The sequence below is a fragment of the Nesoenas mayeri genome, assembly GCF_963082525.1.
Source record: "Nesoenas mayeri genome assembly, chromosome: 5".
NCBI classification, from domain to species: domain Eukaryota; kingdom Metazoa; phylum Chordata; class Aves; order Columbiformes; family Columbidae; genus Nesoenas; species Nesoenas mayeri.
In genome coordinates this window covers 48,189,205-48,213,228 of record NC_137548.1, presented here as the reverse complement: position 1 = coordinate 48,213,228, position 24,024 = coordinate 48,189,205, and the positions used below count along the sequence as shown (strand labels likewise).

Sequence of the window (24,024 nt, the reverse complement as noted above, 5' to 3'; positions counted from 1 at the left end):
ACCATGAACACTATTGCACAGGCTATTCACCATTGTGAAACATGCACTACGATCAAGCAAGCCAAGTGGTTAAGACCTGTGTGGTATGGGGGCAATGGCTGAAGTATAAATATGAGGAGGCCTTGCAGATTGACTATATTACGTTCCCACAAACCTGACATGTCAAGCCCTATGTGCTTACTATGGTGAAATCAACCACCAGATGGCTGTACACATATGCTGTGCCCCATGCCACTGCCTGGAACAGTATCCTGGGCCTTGAAAATTAAGTCCTATGGTGACATGGCACCCCAGAGAGAAGTGAGTCAGATAACAGGATTCATTTCCAGAACAACCTCACAAACAGTTGGGCCAAAGAGCATGGCATTGAGTAGGTGTATCACATTGCCTATCATGCACCAGCCTCTGGGAAAATTGAATGGTACAATGGACTGTTAAAGACTACACTATAAGCAATGGGTGGTGGAACTTTCAGAAACTGGGATTCAAATTTACCAAAGGCCACCTGGTTAGTTAACACCAGAGGATCTACCAATCCACCTGGCCCTGCCCAATTGAAGTTTTCACACACTGTAGAGAGGTATAAAGTCCCTGTGGTGTGAATGAAGAATGTGTTGGGGAAAACAGTCTTGGTTACTCCTGCCTTGGGCAAAGGCTAACCCATTCGTGGGATTGCTTTTGCTCAGGGACCTGGATGCCCTTGGTGGGTAATGCTGAAGGATGGAAGAGTCCAATGTGTACCTCAGGGAGATTTGGTTTTGGGTGAGAATACTCCCATGATGTGAATTGTATGATGTTAGTTGCTGCATAACACTATACACCAGGTTAACAATATTCAGTAAGTATCTTTCAGGTTAATGAAGAATTAACTTCAACAAAACTCAACAAAGTGCAGCAAAGATGGAACCAAAGCTTGCTCCAATAACTGGTATACACCCACCTCCTCGAGGTCAATGCCTTTGACTTGCAAAACATGAGCAGGAGCTATGTGTTCCAGATGCAGCATTCAGCAATACAGCACACCAACATGACAAATTAGTGGACTCAACATTTCAAAGGAATGAGACTATGCCATGAACTAAGGAAGAAACTATTTGTGTGTATATATGTGTGTATACGTATTTCAGGTGGTAGTAATTAGTTGAAGTGTGTGGGTACATGTATGAACTGAGCATGACATAAATGGTATAGAATAACAAGTGGAATGTGCTGGGTCAGTCAAGACGGGGTTAATTACTACACTGCCTGGACATCCAGATATTCTATACCACATAAGGTCAAGCTCAACATAAAAGTCAAGAGAAGCCAGGGGTGTGCTCACTGTCCTGCTGGTTGGCGGTCCAGGGCAGCCCAAATCATCTTCTTCTTGACTGCATGTTTTGGTGCTTTTGTATTTTGGGTGTGAGTTGCGGTTTAAAGCAGAGGGAAGAGCAGTTTCACCATGAGCTGTTGCCATGGTGATGGGAGAGTATCAGCATGAGCTGCAGTAGGAGCCTGCTCACTGCTGCAAAAGGGGGTGCTGCTGCATGGTGAGAATGCTACACGGATCAGGTTGGGCTTTGTGCCCACCGCTTTTGTAGGTTCTTTCATTATTGCATTATTGTTGTTACGGCTTGTTAGTTTTTGTTTTGGTTTTTTTTGTTTGTTTTGTTTGTTTGGCTTTTTTGTTTGTTTGTTTGTTTTTCTTTTTTTTTTTCCTTTGCTATTCTATTAGACTGTTCTTATCCCAACCCACGAGTTTTGCCTTTGTTTTCTAATTTGTCCTCTTCATCCCACTAGGGGCAGGAGGGAGGTGAGAAAACAGGCCGTGTTTTTAGCTGCTGGCTGGCAGGGGACTGGGGCTAAACTATGACAGGGCAATAACAGGCCAGTCAATGATGAGCAGTGGGATGGCACACCAAAGCTTGAGGAGACACATGACAGTGAGATTCCTCAAAGTGTGCCATGGGGTGAAGGGCACAATCAACCACAGCTGAAGTGATGCTACACTGATGCACGTAGCACGAGGAAAAAGCAAGATGAATTAGAAGCCTTGGCCCGGTCCCAGGGATATGATATAACTGGCATTAGGGAAACCTGGTGGGATGAGTCCTGTAACTGGTGTGCCAGGATGGATGGCTACAGACTATTCAGAAGTGATAGGCAGGGTAGGAGAGGCGGGGTGGTGGCACTGTATGTAGCAGAGGGGCTGGAATGCATGGAGCTGGCAGTTTGCCACGGCAAAGTTGAGAGCCTCTGAGTAAGGATTAAGGGAGAGAAAAATAAAGCAGAAGTCATTGTGGGTGTCTACTGTAGGCCACCCAGCCAGGATGACAATTCTGGGGAGTTATTCTCTAAGGAACTAAGCAAAGCCTCCAAGTCATCTGCCCTTGTCCTTATGGGGGACTTCAACTTGGCAGATGACAACTGGAAATATGACACAGCTGGCACCAAAAGGTCCAGAAGATTCCTAAAGCATCTGGACAATAACTTCTTGGTACAGGTACCAAGGGAACTGACCAGGAAAGGTGCCTTCCTAGAATTGGTACTCAATAACAGAGAGGGTCTTATGGGAGAAATGGCAATTGGTAGCTGCCTTGGCCACAGTGACCACAAAGCAGTCAGGTACAAAATCTGTGCTAATAGTAGGAAAACTGCCAGCAAGGCCTAAACTCTAGATAGGAGAAGAGCAGACTTCAGGTTGCTCAGAGAACTACTTAGTAAGATTCTCTGGGAAGAAGCTTTTGAAGGTGCTGGGGCCCATCAGTGTTGGTCACTTTTTAAGTACCACCTACCAAAAGCACAGGACCAGGCAATTCCAAAATGCTCAAAATCTAGCAGGTGAGGCATAAATCCAGCTTAGTTGAGCAGGGATCTTCTTCTTGAAATACGGTGAAAAAAGAAATTATACGGTCAGTGGAAGCAAGGTCAGGCATCATGGGAGGACTACAGAGATGCTGCTCACCACTGTAGGGAAGGAATTCGTGTGGCCAGAGCTCAATTAGAATTGAAGCTGGCCAGTACTGTGAAGGACAATAAAAAAGGCTTTTTTTGATATGTTAATGGCAAAAGGCAAACCAGAAATAACATTGGCCCATTACTCGATGAGCATGGTCACCTTATTAACAGGGATATAAACAAAGCAGGGATATTTAATGCTTTTTTCACCTCGGTCTTCAACACTGAAGATGGACTGGAGGGCGCCCATAGCCCTAGGCTAGCGAACCATAGCTGCATGAACAATAAACTCCTAGTCAATCTAGAACTTGTACAGGATTTGGTACTCCAGCTAGATCCCTACAAGTCAATGGGGCCTGATGGGATTCATCCAAGGGTACTTAAAGAGCTGGCTGATGTCATAGCAAGATCTCTCTCTGGGATTTTTCAATGCTCCTGGGAATCTGGAGAGGTCCCTGATGACTGGAAGCTGACAAGCATCCCAGTCTACAAGAAGGGCAACAGGGATCTGTGGCAGGATGCATACTCCCCTGTCTCACCCTCCCTCCTTCAGTATGGAAGGAGTAGGCACATCTCCCTCTCTGCTGTTTGAGGCTAACAGCTTCTTTTGTTTGGCCTTAGAGCACCCTGGCCAGGGCCATTAGGAGAAGGGAGTGTCGAGGTGCCAGTGAGCCGCTGAGTGCCTGCGGCCAGTGTGGGGGATGTTTGGAGGCTTCAGGAGCACCCCACAGCCAGTGTGGGGGTGCAGAGAAGCTTCTGGAATGCCTACAGTCAGATCTGATCAGCCTATAAAAATACGGGACTCTCATCGAGACTCCACCCATTGTTGTGGGTCTCTCGGAGCACGAGCAAGATGCTGCCGCCGACAGCCCTCTCCCCAGGATGGAGATTCCGCTTGCCTTGCCACCACGGGCGTGAGTAAAAGGACCCTCGCAGGATTGCGAGTGTATTTACTCTCCATGCACATATGCACATGTAATTGGCTGACGGGCTGGGCTCAAAAGGTTCTATTAAATGGGGTTATGTCATGCTGGTGACTAGTCACTAACGGGGTTCCATAGGGATCCATCTTAGGGCCAGTACTCTTTAATATCTTCGTAAATGACTTAGACACAGGACTTGGGGGAATACTAAGTAAGTTTGCCAGTGACACAAAAGAGGAACTTCTGAGAGATCTGGACAAATTGGGGACCTAGACAATCACCAGCCGCATGAAGTTCAACAAGGGGAAGTGCCAGATTTTGCACCTGGGACATGGCAACCCTGGCTGTACATACAGGCTGGGGGATGATATGCTGGAGAACAGCTCTGTGGAGAACGATCTGAGGGTTCTGGTTGAACATGAGCCAACAGTGTGTCCTGGCAGCCAAGAGGGCTAACTGTGTCCTGAGGTGCATCAAGCACAGCATTGCCAACCAGGCAAGGGAGGTGATTGTCCCACTCTACTCTGCACTGGTGTGGCCTCACCTGGAGCACTGTGTGCAGCTCTGGATGCCACACTATAAAAAGGATATAAAGCTACTGAAGAGTGTACAGAAGAAGGCTATAAAGTTGGTAAAGGGTTCAGAGGGGAAGCTGTATGAGCGGCTAAAGTCACTTGGTTTGTTCAGCCTGGAGAACAGGAAACTGAGGGGAGACCTCATTGTAGCCTATAGCTTCCTCACAAGGGGAGGAAGAAGGGTAGGTGTGGATCTCTCTCACAACCAATGACAGAATTCGAGGGAATGGCAGGAAGATGTGCAGGGGAAGGTTTAGTTTGGACATTAGGAAAAGGTTCTTCCCCCAGAAGGTAGTGGAGAACTGGAACAGGCTCCCCAGGGAGGCAGTCATGGCCCCAAGCCTGGCAGTAATCAAGAAGATACTGGACAATGCCCTCAGACATATGATGTAAACTTGGGGCTGTCCTATGCAGGGACAGGAGTTGTACTTGATGATCCTTCTGAGTCCCTTCCAACTCAGGACATTCTATGATTCTAGGGCTCTCTGAAAAAAATACTTCCTGGGGGTGGTATATATTTGCACAGGTCATGCCTGTGGGAGATGGTGATATCTAGCATGCTTGCTTATCTTTGTTGCCCCTGAGAACTTTTACTTTCTAGACCTGGCAGGCTCTGCATTTTAGGTGAAAAAAAGGACCATGGTTGCAATTTTTATAGCTAGAAATTAGAAGATGTGCTTAGAGTGTTCAGGTTTGGGTTAAAAATTATTTTTTTGTAAAGAAAGACTCTCAAAGCAGAGAACAAATACATGCAAACGCTACAGCAGATCTTGTACAGGAAAGGGCAGGGAAACCACTGTGATAAAAAGGTATTCACAGTGATGGCAGTGTTTTCTGGAATAAGAAGATTCTTGGACCTTGAAGAACAAGAATGGTCTGAACAGCTACAGCTACACACCCAAACAGCAGTGCTCTGCTTGGTCATGCCTGTCATCACAGACTCACAGCTGGGACAGACATTTCACCACAAAGATTTTTTGCCTTAATTTATCCCTCATACTCCGGAAGTTCAAATATCCTCTCATTTTTGCATTTTTCCAGTCCTCCCATTAATCCTGGAAAAATGTCAAAGAAAACCATAACAAGAGCAGCTGATCAGCTAACCCCAAGTACCAGAGATAGTAGATTTCCAGTCTTGCTTGCTGGGCCTCTTCACTTCTGCATCATCTGGGAATAATTACACAAAACTATGATGTAACCCGTACTGAAATCCAAATCTTTTAATTCCCTTCCAGCCAATTGGAACTCACCCCTGATGTATTCCAGCTCCCTGCTTCTGTGAATGAGAACATATTCATGTAAAAATATGCTTGGATCACTGACTGTGATTTATTCATCCAGAGGCAATTTGGAGGTTGTTGCTTACAATTAGCCACTTGATCTTCATCAGCTTTGTTCTTTTAGCCCTCAGAAAGCTGTGTCTCTGGATACAACATTTCCGGTACTTGGATGGCCTATTTAATTACACAACTGGGCCTGTTTGTGCATGGGGTACTGGACTGAGTGAAATCCTAATGATCCTTAACATTCACTTTCTCTGTCAGTGGTAAGAACTAATACTTAGAAAAAGTTCCCCAATGTGTCCCTTGGAAATTATAACAATATCACACTGCAAAAGACAGCACTATCTGCTATGCTCATTATTATACCATATTACAAAAGAGAGTAAATCATCTTGAGGTGTTTCATTTTGGAGATGACAGCTTTCCAGCTAAACAGGGATAAACCCAGGCAATGCTGGATGAGAAAGACACTCAAAAGAAATGCATATTGCTTCAAAACAATGTTTGTGAATGTGCATTAACTGTAACAGAAAAGCACCATTTAATGATACATATTGACTCCACTGTAGCTGACAGAATGGTTTATTCAGCCTTTTGCAGGGATCTGAGCTGGATTTCAGAAAGAAAGGAAGATCTGGCATTGCCTGTTTAAAACAAAGAGATGGAAATTACCAAGTGTTGAGATGAAAGTGTAGGGAAAAAGACAACAAAAGTAAGTAAAAAGTGGGAGAGTATTAAGGATGTGACAGGGCAATTTGATTGGCTGTGAAATGCAGTTCCTGAGCTCTTGAAGAAACTAAAGAGGAGTATGGGAGCCATAACAAAGAGCAAGTGGGATACTGCCTGGTTATTTGTGTCATCATTCCTACCACCTGGGGCCATTCTGCCTTGGCAGTGTTTTGTATCAGCTGCAAACAGCATGTAATCATGCCCACAAAGGGAAGTAAGGTAGTCTGACTCAGATGTTTGAGTGTAAAATCCACAAGGAGGAACCAAGTCTTTGAATGAACTTTGCAGGGAAAAGAATGAAATTGTCAGCATTTAAGCATGCTGGCTATTTCAGCAAACTTTCAAAGTAGTTTTAACATTACCCCAAAGCACTGCAAGAATGTGCATTCTGCACCAGCAGCCATGTATCAGTAGTCTTCAGAGAGGACTAGGAGTGGTTAGTGGCATAGATCCCAAATCCTACTCCAGGTCCTTAGCTAATTTTTTCTAGCTCAAAAAACCCCCCAAAAGATATATCTCCTCCCGCTCAGCTAGGTGGCAGGAAACTTATCCTTCAGCAACTTATAACCATATACCAGCTCTCTGTTATCTCTGACCTTTGCAAAAGGTGAGAGTGAGCTTGAAATGTGCTAGTGATGCAGAATATTTTTTTTTTTTTTTGCCTGCATGCAGTTATTCTGTGCTGAAGAGCTGATTTATGCCACACATTAGAGCAGACCTGTCAGGGAGACTTAGTCTCCTAAGAGATTCAGTGATGAAATGAAGGGGAAAAGTATCTTTGTCCCATCCAGGGTGGCAAGAATACCTGGAATTTAGCTTGGTCCAGCCTGTCCTCCTGCAACACTGATTTGTTGTTCCACACAGCAAGTCATATCAGGGAGAATTCCATGGATGGTTTTATCTCTAAGGCATGTTAGCAGAATGAGGAAAAAGTTCAGAGTTGTTTTCAGCTTGGACAAATGGAGATTCCCTGTGAATCCATTTAATGTGGTTTAGAAATACACCTCTTTTCCTATGGCAGGTCTGTCCTTGGATGGATTACTTTAACAGACAAATTCTGATCTGTTTATATTATAGCCATGTCTGGGGCTATGCTCTGGGTAGAATACCATGATTTTTTACAAGACATGTTTCACTTTCTGAAAAACTGAAAAAACTGGCTAGTTAATAGACACTGAGAAAGTAACAAAATGATAAGAGTTGTCAATAAAACAGATGTCTCTTTCAGCCTTGCTGTCATCTACACTTACTCATTGGAGTTTCAAGACACTATAAAAATATAATGAATATGATGAAAATATACCAAACACTGCTAAATGGTATGAGCAACTTCCTCTCAGAAACTGTATGACTTGCTCAATCCAACAGACATAGTGACAGAGCAGTCCTACAGACCAGTTTTCTGCAGGATAATTCACAAGCAGCAGTTGTTTAGTGATTGCTTCAGATGTGTGTAGCGATTTCCATCCTCAGCCATCAACCTAGTTTTCCTCTTAGGTGTTTCTGTTCTCCTATGGGGCACCTTGGCTATTTGTGTAACAGGAGCCAAACAGTTTAGTTTATCACTCAGTGAATTAAGACAGTTCAAAACTGATGTTAGGTTACCCTTAAGCACCAGAAATTATGTTTGGTGGTTTGGCAGTTGCTGTGTGAGCAGTTCCAGCATCCTTCTAACCAAGGGAGAAAACTCCAGGAAATATACTGAAGCGAAAACTGGTAGCAGAAATCTTTACCTTCATCTCAAGACAAGCCCTTCAAATTCATGCACTAAGCATTAAACAATACAGATCTCACCTCATAAACACATGGTGTTCCTGGAAAGCAGTATACTGTGGGGCAGTATGGGGCAGCAAGCATAATGTCCTACCAAATGCCTAGCCAGTATCACAATGTTCTTCTGATCAGTTCAGGAGAAAAAAAAGAGGACATTATCCCACCAGAACTGAACTCTGAAGGTGACTTATTAAAAACCTCTCTGATGAATGCAAGTACCATTTTCTTACTTAGCTTTGCAGAGACAGGTGGGTCGATGAATCTTCCTGTATGACTGCGCTGGCCATATCTTCACTGCTGCATTATCTCATTATAATAAGGACTACACATAAAGAGCAGTTTAACCAAGTAATACTGCTCATGGCACAAGTAGTGATACTATGTTGCCTCTCAGAGGGAGTCCCAGGAAGGTCCTGGAGAACAAGGCACCTCTGATACCCTACTGCCTGTGTTCACACTGCAGAATTGCTGCATGACAGGCCAAAGAGTAGTACCAGCTTAAGCTGAGGCCTTAACCCCTAATGGGTCTGCAAAATATGAGAACTGCCACATTCCAGTTGAAGGTTTTTGCTAGTGTGTGAGTTTCAAGGCAGGTAAATCCTTGGATTGCGATAGTGAAAAAGGGCCACTAACCTTTATTCTTTAGCAGCTCCATCCACCCTATACACACAAGACTATAGTGAGGACACTAGAAATGTGATGGAAAAAAGAGTGGCATTACTCTCATCTCTTTGACACAAGTGAGGAAGAACTCCAGCCCTTTTTAAAAGCTGTAATAAGCTATTTTCCACTGGAAAGAATAAGCAAAACCCAGCAACCAACCAAAAGTCCAGACCAGAGTGGCAGGAAAGAGCTGAGGGGCATTGGGTTATATCTGAAGTTCTCCACTGTAATCATGCAATGTAGGCATGGTCTAACACATGTGGGCTGCAAATGGCACAATATATACCAGTGATTATAGACAGTGATTATGGCACTCCTTGAAACCTATTACTGAGAATCTCTCTGGCAAAATTTAAAAAAACACTCCAAGCATTCCCTTAGAAGACTCTGCCTTAGATGTCCACGGTTAGGTAAGAAAACTAGACTTAATGTCCAGAACCTTTCATCAGTGCCTCATCCTTAACACTGCTGGGATTAAAACCCAGTCTAGCCTACGCCAAACACTGACAGCTGAAACCATTTCTCCTATAGCAGAAAAAGGCAGAGGGTGAGGGAGTGCTAATGCTTTCTCCCTATCTTAACTGTCAGTCCATCCATTAAGGGTGAGGACTTCCCTAAGAACCTGCCCAAGTCACAATTGTATGTGGCCAAGAAGGATGGAAGGAGATTATATTAGCAGTGAGGAAGGGCCTGAAAGCTATATTCAGAGGCCTGTTGGAACAAATAAGGCCAGCCCTAGCAACATCAAAGCCTACAGCAAGGAGTTCGTTTATACAGCTTAGTCAGTTGGATTAGACCCTTCATTAGGATGCAGAACAAACTTCTTGGCAGACAGGAGTGAGAAACAGAATAAAAACGGAAATCAGATCTGAGCCCTGAAATCCTTATTCAGCATGAGTTCCTCTTGTTTGCATAGGAACTCTAGTTCTCCTGGCTTTGTTTGAAATAAAGATAACAGGAAATTTCAAGGCAGGATGACGTCCCCTTGCTTTGGGGCCAGCAAGCCCTGGGAGGACTCTTGAGTTAGGACACCCCATCCTAGGAGGATGGCAGGCAGAGGGGGAGAGCATTTGCCATGGCATGTCAGCAGTACCCTCTCTCTAGAGCTGCATCTTCAGCAGGCAAGCTCAACAGTGAAACTTTGGAAAATACTTTCTTAGTTGGAGTTGAACAAGTAGTTGTCAGACTGTCATTGACACTCTTGATACTTGAGTGGATGCTTTTAGCATGCAGGGAAAGAGGATGAGGACACTGGTCATTTTGTTAGTTTTTCCCTAACATGCTTCTTTTGAGGAGGCTGCTGTTCTGTTTCAGGCTAAGAGAACAAGATGATCTGGTTTTGTTGTTGCTTTTATTTATTTTTTTTTTAATGCCTGTGATTGCAGGATTATTTGCATTAAAATCCACAGAACTCAGACAGAAAAGCCTGAGTTTGACCTCAATTATGTCAGCATGGTTAAGAGGTCACCAAGAGGGGTATGCAGGGGTACTGAAAATTCAGTTTAAGATCAGAAAGAAGCCCAAGCATTTAAAATAGGAATTAGTTTTCTCTACTTCCTCTATCACTGCAACAAAGCATGTTTATGTGTAAGAAGCTATTTGTTGCTGGTCTCTAGGACTTTATTGTGTTTTAAGGCAGAAGAAAGAAGATCTCATTCTATTGGTTAGCATTTGCTTTTGAATTTCGTATATATATATATTTTTAAAACAGTCTCTGGAGTGAAATCAGACATATTTAGATAAAATATTTCTTGCCCTGAAACATGACTGATAGAAATATTAACAACTGTTAGAAAGATAGATGCCTGCATTTCACTTCGTGCTGTTGAAGCCTTTAAATCACTATACTAGTCCCTTAAATGGTAAACAAAAATACAATTTCCTGGCTACCATAGTAGAAAAGAGACTGCTATTTATAAGCAACCTGTGCCTTTAATTATTTTATTAATATTGCAAATTGTAACTGACAGAGCAATTAGGGCTGAATATTACCCCAGGAAAGCAGCTTGACTAATGTTGATCATCCTGTTAAATTGATGGAATTTAGTTTAACAGAGGAAAAAATAGTTTCCTTGTGGTTTATCTCATTAAGGTGATTTCCATTATTCCAATAGTGATTCCCACACCTTTAAACTAAACTCGGTAATGGACAAAAAGACAGAGCTGCTTTGGAATGGTGAGGGACTTAGAAGATTTCTGATTCTGTCATGAAATGTCAATTTTTGATTTTTTTTAATTTGGCCTTAACTTATCCCTCAATGAGATAATCCCACAGTGTCCCTTCCTCTGAAGTATGTCCCTTGGATTATTTTAAAACCCTCAGATCTATCTGGATACCTTCTGTTGCATCACCTCAAATCTACATGCACTTAACATTAAGGAGTTCTAATTTCCTTCTCTCTTATACTTACTTTTCACCAACATAAATCCATTGACATTAATGGGACTGCAGCTGACTTGCTCCAAGATAAACAGACGAAAGGAATTAGACTCATAGTGTCCAAAGTCATACTCAATATTCTAAAAGCGACTATTTAATGATTGTTTTCTGCAGAAATCAATATATTTCCCTTGAATATACTTTACAAGACAGCGCTGTTGCTGCAGGCAGAAAGATTCTGAGCACGACACAATCTGCCTTTAACATTTAAACTGCAATGCTGTTCAGGAAACTACATAACTAATTTTTAAAGAATTCTTCTCTTTGTGCTTAAAAAACAAATCAAACTTTAATTTTCTGCCTTTTTCCCTCCAAACACTGAGAAATACTTAGGATACCTTTTAGCAAAACTAATGGAAATGCCTCAAGCAAAAATTATTTTAAGACAGAGAGAACACAGATCTGCCATGATGTTTTCCCACTGCAAGGTTGGCTATTCACATACAAAAAAATTAAAAAAACAAAACAAAAACAAATAGCAGTCGACCTTTAATTATGTTATGGAAGGCAGCAATATAGGTGCTGGAAAAAATGCTTCCTAGCATAAGCAAAAGTCAAGCATAAAGCCACAAACATAATAAAGTACCAGTATTTTATCCACCTAAACTTTTCTTTCACAAATCAAACTATAGAATTCCTGTCAAGTTAAAAATCTTACTGTATCTATTTTAAGTGTCTCCTCCCTTTTATTCTGTTACTACCTATACCCTTCATTGTTTACAGTAAGACAGAATTCTCTCATCCTATTGCTTTTTTGCTACCTCCTCTGTTGTTTGCTGTGTGTGCTGCATGTGTGAAGTTCCTACACTGAAATTATAGAAGAAAACTAGTAAAAGAAAGTGAGCATCATTTCTTGCCTTGACTGTAGCATGAACCCTGCCAAAACTAGGGTTGAAGTTTGCTGGAAATTTCATTAATTTTAAATTTAGGCTGGTTCTGAACCTGATTGGAAGATTCTATTTTTTAAACTCTTCCTTAAAGACAGGAATGGAACTAAACTCACTGAGCAGTTGCAAAAAGCTTGAGAGTTTCCAGTCCCTAAATGACCTGCTAACCAACTACTACTTAGCAGAAGAGCCAGCCACATTAGCCCTGAGGTCAGAAGCTCTCAATTTTCAGTAACTCCTTCCCTACAGAAAAAAATACCGGGAATCTGCAGTCTGGCAGAACGTGGCATGCTGTTCAGAGCCAAAACTCTTCCACACTTACAGAAAATGTAAAACTACCTCTTCTCTGGTCTGCTGGGAGAAGAGTCAAGTTTTATGAGCTGCTTCTGGATCTGTAGAAATTGAAAGGTCTCTTTGAAGAGAAGCTGCTAAATTAATGTATACCATGATTAAGTTACAAAAGATGTACCCATCATTAACCAATTGAAATGATAAATGCTTTCTAACCACCTGCAAAATGAGGGGATATTTTTCAGGTTTTAGATCCTTCTGCATGACAAGAGGGAGACAGAAAATTAAGTAATACATTGTTTAGAAGCAGAGTGCTTAGCTTATGTTTGACTAGTAATTAATAGATGTATTGTAAGTAAGAAACTAATTATAACTAACTTCATCAAGTATTTCTTAGTATAGATATATAGTATGTTAGAAATTTCACAAAATTGTAACTAATATGTAATAATTGTGTGAATATAAGAAACGCAAGTGTGGCCAGTCATTGGAGCATTTATGGAGAATAATTCCCAGAGCTCCCCAGCGCTGTCAATAAAGAATACCTGCTTAACAGTATAATTGATTCTTGCTGTTAAGTTTATTTCTCCATTTCATCTTATCTCAAAATGATTCATGCAAGGAGGTCACTATGATTTAACTCCCTCAATGAAGTAAAAACAATTACAGGACAGAAATCCACTCCTGACAATGGCACATGTGGGGAAATATTTTGGTGAGGTTTGGTGTGTATTGGCTGCTCTGACACAGAACTCAAAACTCTGGAAGCAGGCAAAGCATTGTGTGCCTTACAGCGAGAGTAGTGCCTCAGCAGGACACAGTAAGCCACACTTTCTCTCTTGAGTCAAATATGATGCCAAATGGATTTCATTAGTATCACTGAAATCCTCTAGGGTCAGCTGGAGCTCTAGCTCAGTGACTTTAAATATTGTACAATGCTCCTTTCAGCTAGTAGAGATTATACAGCCTTTCTTATAGCATATACTACACAGTTTTTACTCCTTCTTGGTCTTTCAAGACCTGTTAGATGAAGACATTAGCTCAAGCATGAAGAATTAAAACACTAGAACAGACAATTTATTTGAATGCATTTGAACCTAGTTATTTTACAATTCACTTGGCAGCACAAAACCAGCACAAACATACAGTGAGGACCACCAACACAGATGTGGACAGAATCTACCCTTTTCTAGTTTTTTTAATTCCAAGTCTATGTCATTCATGGTGCCAGAAATCTATCTTTCAGGTGGCTGTAGTGAAGACAAACTTCTTAGGCCTGACTCTAGCTAGAGCATCAAGCACAGGTTTCCGCTGGGGTATGTACTTTTAGAAGAGAACAGCTGATCCACACAATGGAAAATAGCAGGCGGGCATATATCTGTCTGATAAGGCTAGTCCCTTACAAGATTTCTTGTGTGCAGTTTCCCAGCTCCAATTCTATTTTACTTTTTAAAACACAGATATAAAGCTCAGTGCAAATCTTCACAAACTGCAAGCAATGTGTCTTAAAAAATGCCATAGGAAGCTCAGTGCATTCTCTGACACTGTGACTGACGTAACCTACATCTTATTGACATTCCTAATGATTAATGACCTACATCAGTGACAACCCTGAAGACTGGTCATACACACAGTGCCCATACTCACAGTTTTCACAGCGATTCCCCGTATAGCCAGCCAGACAGGCGCATTTGTAGGTACTGCTTTTGTCTAGAATGCATGTTCCATCATGAAGACACGGAGAGGAAGAGCAAGCTATAGAAGAAAAGCAAGATGTTCATGGTGTCTCATAGGATGGAGGTCCTGTCAATTTTTCCTCATGATGCTTGTGTCTTGTGGTAAATTACATATTCTGGTTAAAAGTTAGGAAGATACACTAAAGGGCCTAATGCATGTCAAAAAGACTTTTGTTCTTCTTTCTTACTTCCTGGAGAGGGGATATTATAAGGATAGGCAGTTCTTTTCCCATCATTCATCACTTACTCTTACCATTTTCCTTTAACTGTATTCAAGTGGTGAGAAAGGTGTGTGGAAGAAAAATTATTTACAGTGACCTCCAACAGTGTTTAGAGATTAGCCTAAATTAAATAAATTTAATATCAACCTACATTTCTCCTGCCATTCATCTCAGAGTTTAGGGATAGGTTCTGGGATTCACGGTTCTGGTGGGTTTTTTAGGTCTTGGATCTTGTCATCCCAGATCTTTGGAGTTGCTTTGCCCCTGAGGAGCACTTCTTTGGTGTTGGGCTTAGGAAGCTCTAAGTGGTCATGGTGACCTTAGGTCTGCCAGGTAAGCTCTTGCACACCACAAGTCTACCAGTGACACAGATCAAACTGTACATATTTGCATAAATTAGTATCAGAATGTGTAAATGTACTATTTCATATCAGCAAATTCCACTGTGCAATAACACATACTTTTTTTTTTTTGTGCCTGCTCTAGGGGGAGATGAGTAGAACATAATTTACTCTCAAAAATACAAAGAAACCATTTCCATTTAGATTATTTTCCAAACTGATTGTGGGTTTTAGCAGACAGGAAGTAGAGCCAAAAGTAACTTCAACACCTGAGGAGTTCAGGATCTGATGCCCTGCTTCAAGTTCATCTTAACAAAACAAGAATCTATAGCGAAGTCCACATCTGGATCCATATCAGCAGTTGAGTTCAGTTTCAGCTCACATTGACTACAAAACTTATTCCTTGCCATCTTAAAGAATTATCTTACCATGCCTGATGACTTATGGATTAAACTTTTAAATCAAAATTGCTAGGAAGGTTTGTGTTCTAGTTAATATATAGATTATCTATGTCCTTCCATGCTAAATACACTGATTACTTTGGTTATAACAGAAATATGAATCTTTGTACCAGCTGTTGAGTGTTGCAACCACAAGCAAGCAGCCTAGGGGGATCTACGGTGAGGCTGTGTACTACTCACAGAATCACAGAAGCACAGGATGTTAGGAATTGGAGGGGACCTTGAAAGATCATCTAGTCCAACCTCCCTGCTGGAGCAGGAACACCCAGATGAGGTTACACAGGGAGGCGTCCAGGCAGGTTTTGAATGTCTCCAGAGAATGAGACTCCACAACCCCCCTGGGCAGCCTGTTCCAGGCTCTGCCACCCTCATCGCGAAGAAGTTCCTTCTCAAATTTAAATGGAACCTCCCATGTTCCAGTTTGTACCCATTGCCCCTTGTCCTGTTATTGGTTGTCACCAAGAAGAGCCTGGCTCCATCCTTGTGACACTCACCCTTTACATATTTATAAATGTTAATGAGGTCACCCCTCAGTCTTCTCCTCTCCAAGCTAAAGAGATCCAGCTCCTTCAGCCTTTTCTCATAAGGGAGATACTCCACTCCCTTCATCATCTTTGTGGCTCTGCGCTGGACTCTCTCCAGGAGTTCCTTGTCCCTCCTGAACTGAGGGGCCCAGAACTGGACACAATATTCCAGATGTGGTCTTACTAGGGCAGAGTAGAGGGGGAGAACCTCTCTCGACCTACTAACCATCCCCCTTCTAATACACCTCAGGATGCCATTGGCTTTCCTGGCCACAAGGGCACAGTGGCTCATGGTCATCCTGCTGTCCACCAGGACCCCCAGGTCCCTTTCCCCTACACTGCTCTCTAATATGTAATTTCCCAACCTATACTGGAACCTGGGGTTGTTCCTACCCGAATGTAAGACTCTACACTTGCCCTTGTTATATTTCATTACATTTTTCCTGCCCAATTTTCCAGCCTGTCTAGGTCTCACTGGATGGCAGCACAGCATTCTGGCATGTCAGCCACTCCTCCCAGTTTTGTGTCATCAGCAAACTTGCTGAAAGTGCACTCTAGTCCCTCATCCAAGTAACTGATGAACATCTTGAATAGTACTGGTCCCTTAAGCCAGTTCCTAGTCCACCTCACTACCCGATCATCAAGTCCACACTTCCCCAATTTAGCAGTGAGGATGTTGTTACATTTAAAGCATTCTCTCTGCTGCAGTTCAGAATCAGCAGTTTTCCTTGCAAAGACTTCACTTGAAGCACAATCTTTGAGTCTCTTACATCCAGATATATAGATAACACATATGGTTTTATCTGGAGGTTGCATGTGGTAATGTAATAGTAATTAATACATGGCTAGGCAATGAATATCTTTCAGGTCTCATTGAAGACTAAGATCTGGCTAAGGACAGTAATTCATTTGTTAAAAGGAATATATATGTGGCAATTATTCTGTATTGAGCTAATGTAAAAACTGAGAAAGGGAAGGAGAAACAGAAGAGCTTGTACAGACTGATATTTTGTAATCACTGGTTTGAAGCCAGTGAACTTTCAGCTTTGCCCTTGCCCCAGCCTTATTTCATGATTCTGTAAAAGTAAGCATGTCAAGGGAACAGGGGAAGTGCCATAGACTGTCCTTGAAAACACCTGATACTCAAGAGCACAAAATATTTTTATTTTTAAAAGAGTCTTGTTTTCCTGGCTTCAGTCAAACAACATGGGACAGTACTACAAAAGGTTAAAGTCCCTATGTTGTGTCAAAAATTGCTAGCTTGGGGTTACAGAAAGTAAAGCATAATTGAAATTCAACTACAAGCTTTCATTTAACTAGATCCAGTGTATGTTTAATCCCTAAGAGACTCTGATGCTCTTTCATTTGCCCCCCATCCTTCTCATCTGAAGTCTGTTGAGTGACTTCTAGTCATTCATGCCAATGACTGGTTTCCATTTGACGCTTGGTATGGGATGCAACCCAATACCTGCTTCCAGACAAGATGGGGCAGCAGGTTGTGTGGTTTCGTCCTTTAATAACTACATATGCAGTGACTTTTCCTAAAGGGAATATAGGCTTTGCAGCTTATTTTGTATCAATCAAAACCTTTCTGGGAGTTAAACTGGTGACCTCTGTGCAGTCAGTGCCACTGCTTCAGCAACCTATGATTTATAAGACAACACAGAGCTCAGAGTAAAGGAAGGCAGGAAGCAATTCAGTTCTGACAGCACAAGACATTTCTTCAGTCCTCTCCATTGCACCACTAAGGTGCTGGGGATATCAGATCAGGTCTATGGCCTGGTCCATGAACTGTAAGCACAAGTGATGCTGCTGTTCTCACCTGCAGCACAGGAAATTGCTCTAGCAAGCCCTGTGCAATCTGTGTCAGGGATCTTAGCTTTTCCGTAGTGCTGTGTACAGAGGGAAATTTCAGAGTAAATGCTTCAGCTGGCAATATGCTGCTAAAGCTTTCAATCCTGTGCTACCACCACTTTCAATTCTATGCTGCCTCATGCACACCGGATTCTTTCTCTAAACTGTCCTGCTGGCCAGGTTAATGCTTCACATAAAAAGACACTGGGAGTATTTTAAAAGCCTTTCACTGCAGCCACACATTAGGTCAGAATAGACTCATAATTAACTGCACAATAAGACCTCACAAACTCTAAGAAGCCCTTTGACGTGCTCTGTGTGGATTATGATACCCAACCTCAGAATAATTACAACTGAAAATGGGACGGAAATAAAGTGCTCAACAGTATTCAAGTACCAAGCGTTCCCTGCTGGGCAGAGAAAACAGAATCAGTTCAGCTTGCACTACATGAAAAACGTTACTTCCCTGAGTGCAGGCAGCCCTTATGCAACATAGCCCGGACCACATTCATTTGTTCTATATCACCTTTCCTCTTGCAAGCCAGGTGAACTATCAATAGCTACCTGCTCCTGCTATGTTACTAACATAACTAATGTAACATTTGAAGAATAGGGAAGACTAAGAAATGACATAGGCACTGCAACCAGCAGTATGCGCATTTCAGATTGCTAGTTACACTCCTGGTCATTGTTAACAGCTGATCCATTGTAGGTTTTTGTATTACCTCCTGAGCCAGATATACCCTGGATGACCTCATGAAATATGGGTCATCAGGATGTGCAGGAGGCAACGTTTGGTGAGTCACAGATCTTGCAGGGTTTATCTAAGGCAAAGCAGAACATTTTGATTAGCCTTCTGTGTCTGGAGTACTGTAGACAGATTTGATCAAAATTCCCTACATAACTAAACAAGGAAGATCCAGGAAGAGCGGAGAGGCTGCTTCAAATGCAACAGCAAAATGAGGAGCCAGCTATACTTTCAATATTATTTTGCAGCCAGAAACAAATGATGGAAAACAGTGTGGGGGATTCAAGTACTGAGTCCTAACAAAAACACAAGAACTCTGAAGCCCTGCTTCTGACATTGATAGCACTGAGTTTATCACAGAATGGGAAATGCCTTTTTATTTTCTCAAATAAAATAATATGTTCTTTGTATACACTTTTTAAAAGTCTTAATGGTATAATATGTGAGCCAACACAGGAGTCATGTTAGGGCATTCTCACAGAGCTAATTATTATGCTTTGCATCAGGTTTTTCTAATTGGGATAGTGAGAAATGCTCCTGCACACAGCATTTAGCAATGCTACAATTGCAGATACACATGCCTCTTCCTCTTTGTCCTTCTGTGCCCATAGTTCTCAGATTCAAACAGAAAAGCCTCACAAAACAGCAGATTTCCTGTGCTGGCTGATGTCCTTGTTCCTCACATGGGTAGAAGGAATTCAGTCTTTGTTGGAAGAGTCTCACATTCTCATGCCATCTGACAGCTTTTGAATCTTCCCTGCACTGACTTTCTGTAAGTTACTGTTGGTAACACAGCATGAAAGTTTTTATTGAAGCAATGCAGGGAGAGAGAGTAGTGAAACCAAATTAATGAGAATGATGGCTTGTTCCACTTTCAGATTATTTTACCTGTGATTTCTTCAAAGACAGCATGAAATCCATCAAAGTTCTTGGATCCATCAGACTGGAAGAAGACATGGAGTGAAGACCCAGTGCTTCGGATGGGAGGTGGCCTCTCATTTCCACAGAATTTCTTAATTATTCGGCTGTCCAAATTGTCCCCATCACGGACCTCCACATAGTCATACTGGCACATGTAGTCAAATTCCAGGCTCAGCATGTAAAATCTTGGAGAACAAGGACACACAGTCAGGCTGCGTACTCTGCACCCTGACTCTGACATTTAGTTATGTTAGTGCCTCTCCTCCCTCAGTGAATCAACAAGTCCCTAACCACATGAAGTCCCTCTTGCTTCATCTCAATTTTTGCATCATGATCCTTGGAAGCCAACTCAACTCTACACAGTTGCTCCACAAGAATACTTCAGTGGCAGAAAAGTGAAGTCTAAATTGAAGTCATACAGTCTGCTCACGTGCACCAGGTTCCTAACCACATTACAATGTTAGAACTTTCATCTAGGGTCACACACTGTAGGGGGCATATTTCTATCACAGCTGTTTGCTAAAAATTGTTCTAAATTAAGTTCTAAGTACTGAAAGTAACAGTATCAAAGACCAAGGCTTAAAAGCTATTTACCTTGTGATGTTCAGAAGTCAGCAATTAAGGGTAAAAGGAAAGCTTGGGGGTGTAACAAAAGAAGAAATAGGCAGAGAAAGGGAATCTGAAATACTACAGCACATTTTGCATTAGAAAGCAAAATGGTAGTAAATCCCCAAAGTCTAGCACTTGCCCTTCTTTTGAGGGCAGAAATAAGGGACTGAAGTTAGTGCAGAAGGGAAATGTTTAAAACCTTTTCCCACAATGTCTGTGTTTCCTAGCTTTGATCCAGCCACTGTGTGAGGCTCTTGTTTGTTAACAGCAATGTTATATGATGCTGTTTGAATTCATTGGGGTACAGTGCCAAAGCATCCCACCAGAACATGAACGAGAAACAGAGTGAGAAACACCAAGTGCCCCTGGAGAATAAGCAATGGCCAGGGGTGCCTTGGCATGGCAGATAAGAATGAGAAGATTGGAGAGGCCATGCTACTAACTGTTCAGTAGAACATTTTATAAATGAAACTGGTTGTGTACTCAATCTTCCTGAGAACTTCTAAGGATGCAGACGTGTATTTAGGATTAGGCTAAATGTCCCACATTGCCTGTTCCACCATAGGCCTAGTGATTTGCAAAGACTGCATTTTCAAACCAAAGAGGTCAGACAAATTTCAGATCTGCTGCTGGATCCTGTGATGTGAAGACACAAGACTACAATGGAGCCTACTTCCTCCTCTTCTCTTCTTGGGACTCAGGCCCCCAGGTTAGAGAGGCCCCCATGTTATGTGAAATGACCTTTCTTTGACAACTCATGAGCTGACTTAAGAGGCCTCTTCACTCAGTAACGTTTGTTCAGGTCATATGGTTGGTTTTAGAGCATCAGGAGTACACTACATAAAGAGAAATGAATGAGCAGTCGTAGGAAGCTATACCAATGGAGCAGAACCCTTCATTTTTAAATCATCTAGTGGAATGTAGAATAAAAAAAAAATAACACCTGCTTCTAATATGCATTACATTGAGATCAATTCAACTTAGCTTTGCATAAAACGCATGAGTTGAATTCTACTTCTGTCAGGTTTGCCAGAGACATTCTCACAGGCATTAGGTTATACACTACATCTTCAAAATGTTCTTTTACTGGTAGATCATACCCCAGGGACATACCCTTATGGAAGTTATAGAGCAATACAAATTAACTCATTCATCCTTGACATACTTTTCAGGCTAAAGTTTATCCTGACTCAATCCTAAAAATATTTACTGGTTCTCTGAAATGTTACATTTCTGATTAAAATTAAGCATGTGTGTAAGTACAAAAGGAAAATTTCTGGGATGCCCACCATGTAATGGGAGCAGTAATATTTACAGATGTAAAGGTAAACTCTGTGTAGCAGTGTGTTCCTGAATAAAGAATATCAAGAGATACTCACACAGAGTGAAGGCACAGAATGGAAGAGCCACACACAGAATATTGGTTTTAATTGTTTGCTTTCCCTGGTTTAAAAATGATGAAAGCAAAGTGGAAGATGTAAAAGGCATGGGGATTCTGATTTGCATTTTATTTAGCGTATCTTAGCATTGAAGCAGATACACTGACTGATGACGTGGAAAACCATGATTAAGACTCAGAACAAGCAGACCAGGAAACCTGCAAAAGCTTTTCAAAACCTCTTGGCTATGGCCCATTTGATGGGACCCTTCACAGACCATGAGGTCTATTGCTGTTTAAATCACAGGTACAGGCATGTCAGGAATGTCAGTTCCCTCACCTGTGAAACTGTAGTGGAAATGCAAAGTATTGTATTGACTTCATCTGTGTCTGCATTGTGAGTACATTCACCAACTCCTCTGAAGAAAGCTTCTAGCTGAAGGAAAATATTTAAAACTGCATTTCTGCTGAGGCATTAAAGAAAATGATTTAAAGTTGTGAGATACTTCTACTGTGGTACGACATCTCTGATATGGCTGAGGCTAAGGGAGCCTATACATCACAAGCCAAAATAAAAATGAGGCTGGAAAAAAAAACAGAGAAAACAAACTACTGCCACAATCTGGGCACCGTTTATCAAAACAGCTCTGCTTAAACAACTCCCAAAGGACTGTGTGGCACAGCTTGAAGCAAAGGAATATTTATCTGTGCTCCTAAGAGTTTTACTCTTCCAGTACTGTGTAAGCAGAGACAAACCACTTTGTTCCCCTTCTGTGTCACATTGTCCCCATCTCTGCCCTTGCAAGCCATCAGAGCAAGAGGAAATAGGATTTGTGCACAGAGAGAATGAAGAAATTAGTTCTTTTGTTTGCAGTTGTGCTGATTCAGAGCAATGTTGGCTGTGCACTACTGGTGTAAGCAGAGTTAGCACCCACAGAGGGGATCAGTGTGTTTATATGAAAATACAGTGAAGGCAACAGATTCAGCATGATGGCAGACCCAGAAGGAAGACTGTGGTGGCCTGCTTAGTTGTACCTGCTCTTCTGTGTAGGAATGGCCTAAAGGAGAAGCTTTAGGCTAAATGTACCAGTTTTGCACAGTATCTAACTGCTGAAGTACCTCAATGGCCAGCTTTGAGGTGCTCCACTTTGAAAACCTCAGCTCATTGAGAACACACTCCAGGGTTGCCTAATGTGAGGTAGATATAGCTCCTCATGTTCTGTCTTTGCCCTGGAGGCTTCCTGCTGTGCCTCCTGACTTGCATGGTGGTAGGATTAAGTGTGGACATTCAGGACAGTTCCTGATCTTTCCCTAGAAGTGCTGTATCAGCTGCTGGGATCTTTAGGCACCCAGACATCACGGTCAGCTCAGGCTGAGCACAGGGCGTTAGGCTTCTCCAGTGCTGCCCAGCTGAGATAAATGCAGTTGCTGACAACAGAAGGCTGGTAACTCAGGCTTCCCTCTCGGAGATTTTCACAGTTGGAATGTAACATTATGTCACAACAAGGAGAGGCCTAGTTTTGTGTTTGTTTAACTGTAGGAAGGATAGACACAGGGAGAAAGAGAAAGGCGCTCTCTGAATTATGCCCCTCATGTTGAAGTTTTGCATCTTCTGGTAACAGCAAAAGGAAACAGAGTGAGCTGTACAGATCTCATGTGAGACTAGCATATTCCTAGCATGCATGTGAGAGGCTCTCAGAGTCTAGAATGGAAGTCTGATTTCTCAAGAGTTAGTACATCTGTTAGCTTACATCACAGCACTTCTCATTCCCCTGCCTTGAGAATCAATGAGAATCTCCTTAGTGCAACCACAGTAAGTACCGCTGTTCTATCTAGTGTCCTTTGTTAAAGTAGCCTTTCCTCCCTTTCTTGTACCTTGTGCTTGGTGCCACCTGGCTGTCAACTCTACACAAAGATAGGTGCATTCACTAGTGATTGTGCATGCACAGGATCCATTTCCACCGCCACACCCATCCCCACAAGAATGAAGACAGAGTGACAGCTGTAGATCCTGAAGCACTTTCTAAGACTTACAATTGACAAGGCCTCATTCAGAAATGTAAAAAATACCAGATTACCACCTCCCTGAGCTTGTACTGTGCAGATCATACACACAGCCATCATCTTTTAAACACAAGGTAAGTACAGCTCGTACCTCCAGACACTGATGCAAAGTTGTGTCATGAGAACAGAATCTCCTCCTCACAGTGTTACTCTCATGTGTCACCTTCACATTTCTCCATAGTCAAGAGTCTCCAAAGTTATCCAGGCAATAATTGCACCTGCTCATAACTACAGAGTAGGCTTGCATTTGCAAGTCTGAAAAAAGGGCATTAATGTGGGAATGCCACAAGCTATTCTATTCAATTGATTTATCTTCTTCTCATTAAATGTTAAGTCTCTCTTTAAACATATAGGAAGAAATCTATATTGTGTATCTAATATATTTCTTTGGCATGGTCTCCAAAGCTGGTGAAATACTGATGTGAAAGCTTTAGCTGCTGTTTTTATTATATTAGCTAGTGGGTTTTGAATACAATCCCCTGCCAAGCTTCCTGCTGCATGTGTGAGCTCCCTGCTACATACACATGAAAAGAGTATTAATTACCCCAGCTGGGGGCTCTCCTGCACTAAGCAGGATACCCAATCAAGAACTGTAAGCCTGAGTCAGCAGGGACAGGTTAACAGGTCTAAGCACACACACATCAGAGGACCAATGACTTGCAGGAT

At 42.1% G+C, this 24,024-nt stretch overlaps 1 protein-coding gene across 2 annotated transcripts in view; it reads right to left on the bottom strand.

Annotated features, from left to right (window-relative positions):
- The window catches only part of PAMR1 (peptidase domain containing associated with muscle regeneration 1), a gene marked incomplete at both ends in the record, with an annotated part of 81,759 nt that overhangs the window by 38,217 nt on the left and 19,518 nt on the right, over positions 1-24,024 (bottom strand). The window contains 2 exons of one of the 2 annotated variants that reach the window (XM_080345596.1): positions 14,149-14,256; positions 19,275-19,492. In XM_080345596.1, coding sequence (XP_080201722.1) covers positions 14,149-14,256; positions 19,275-19,492 — 326 coding nt within the window. The remainder of the gene's footprint in view (positions 1-14,148; positions 14,257-19,274; positions 19,493-24,024) is intronic. The other variant, XM_080345597.1, reaches the window with a different exon arrangement.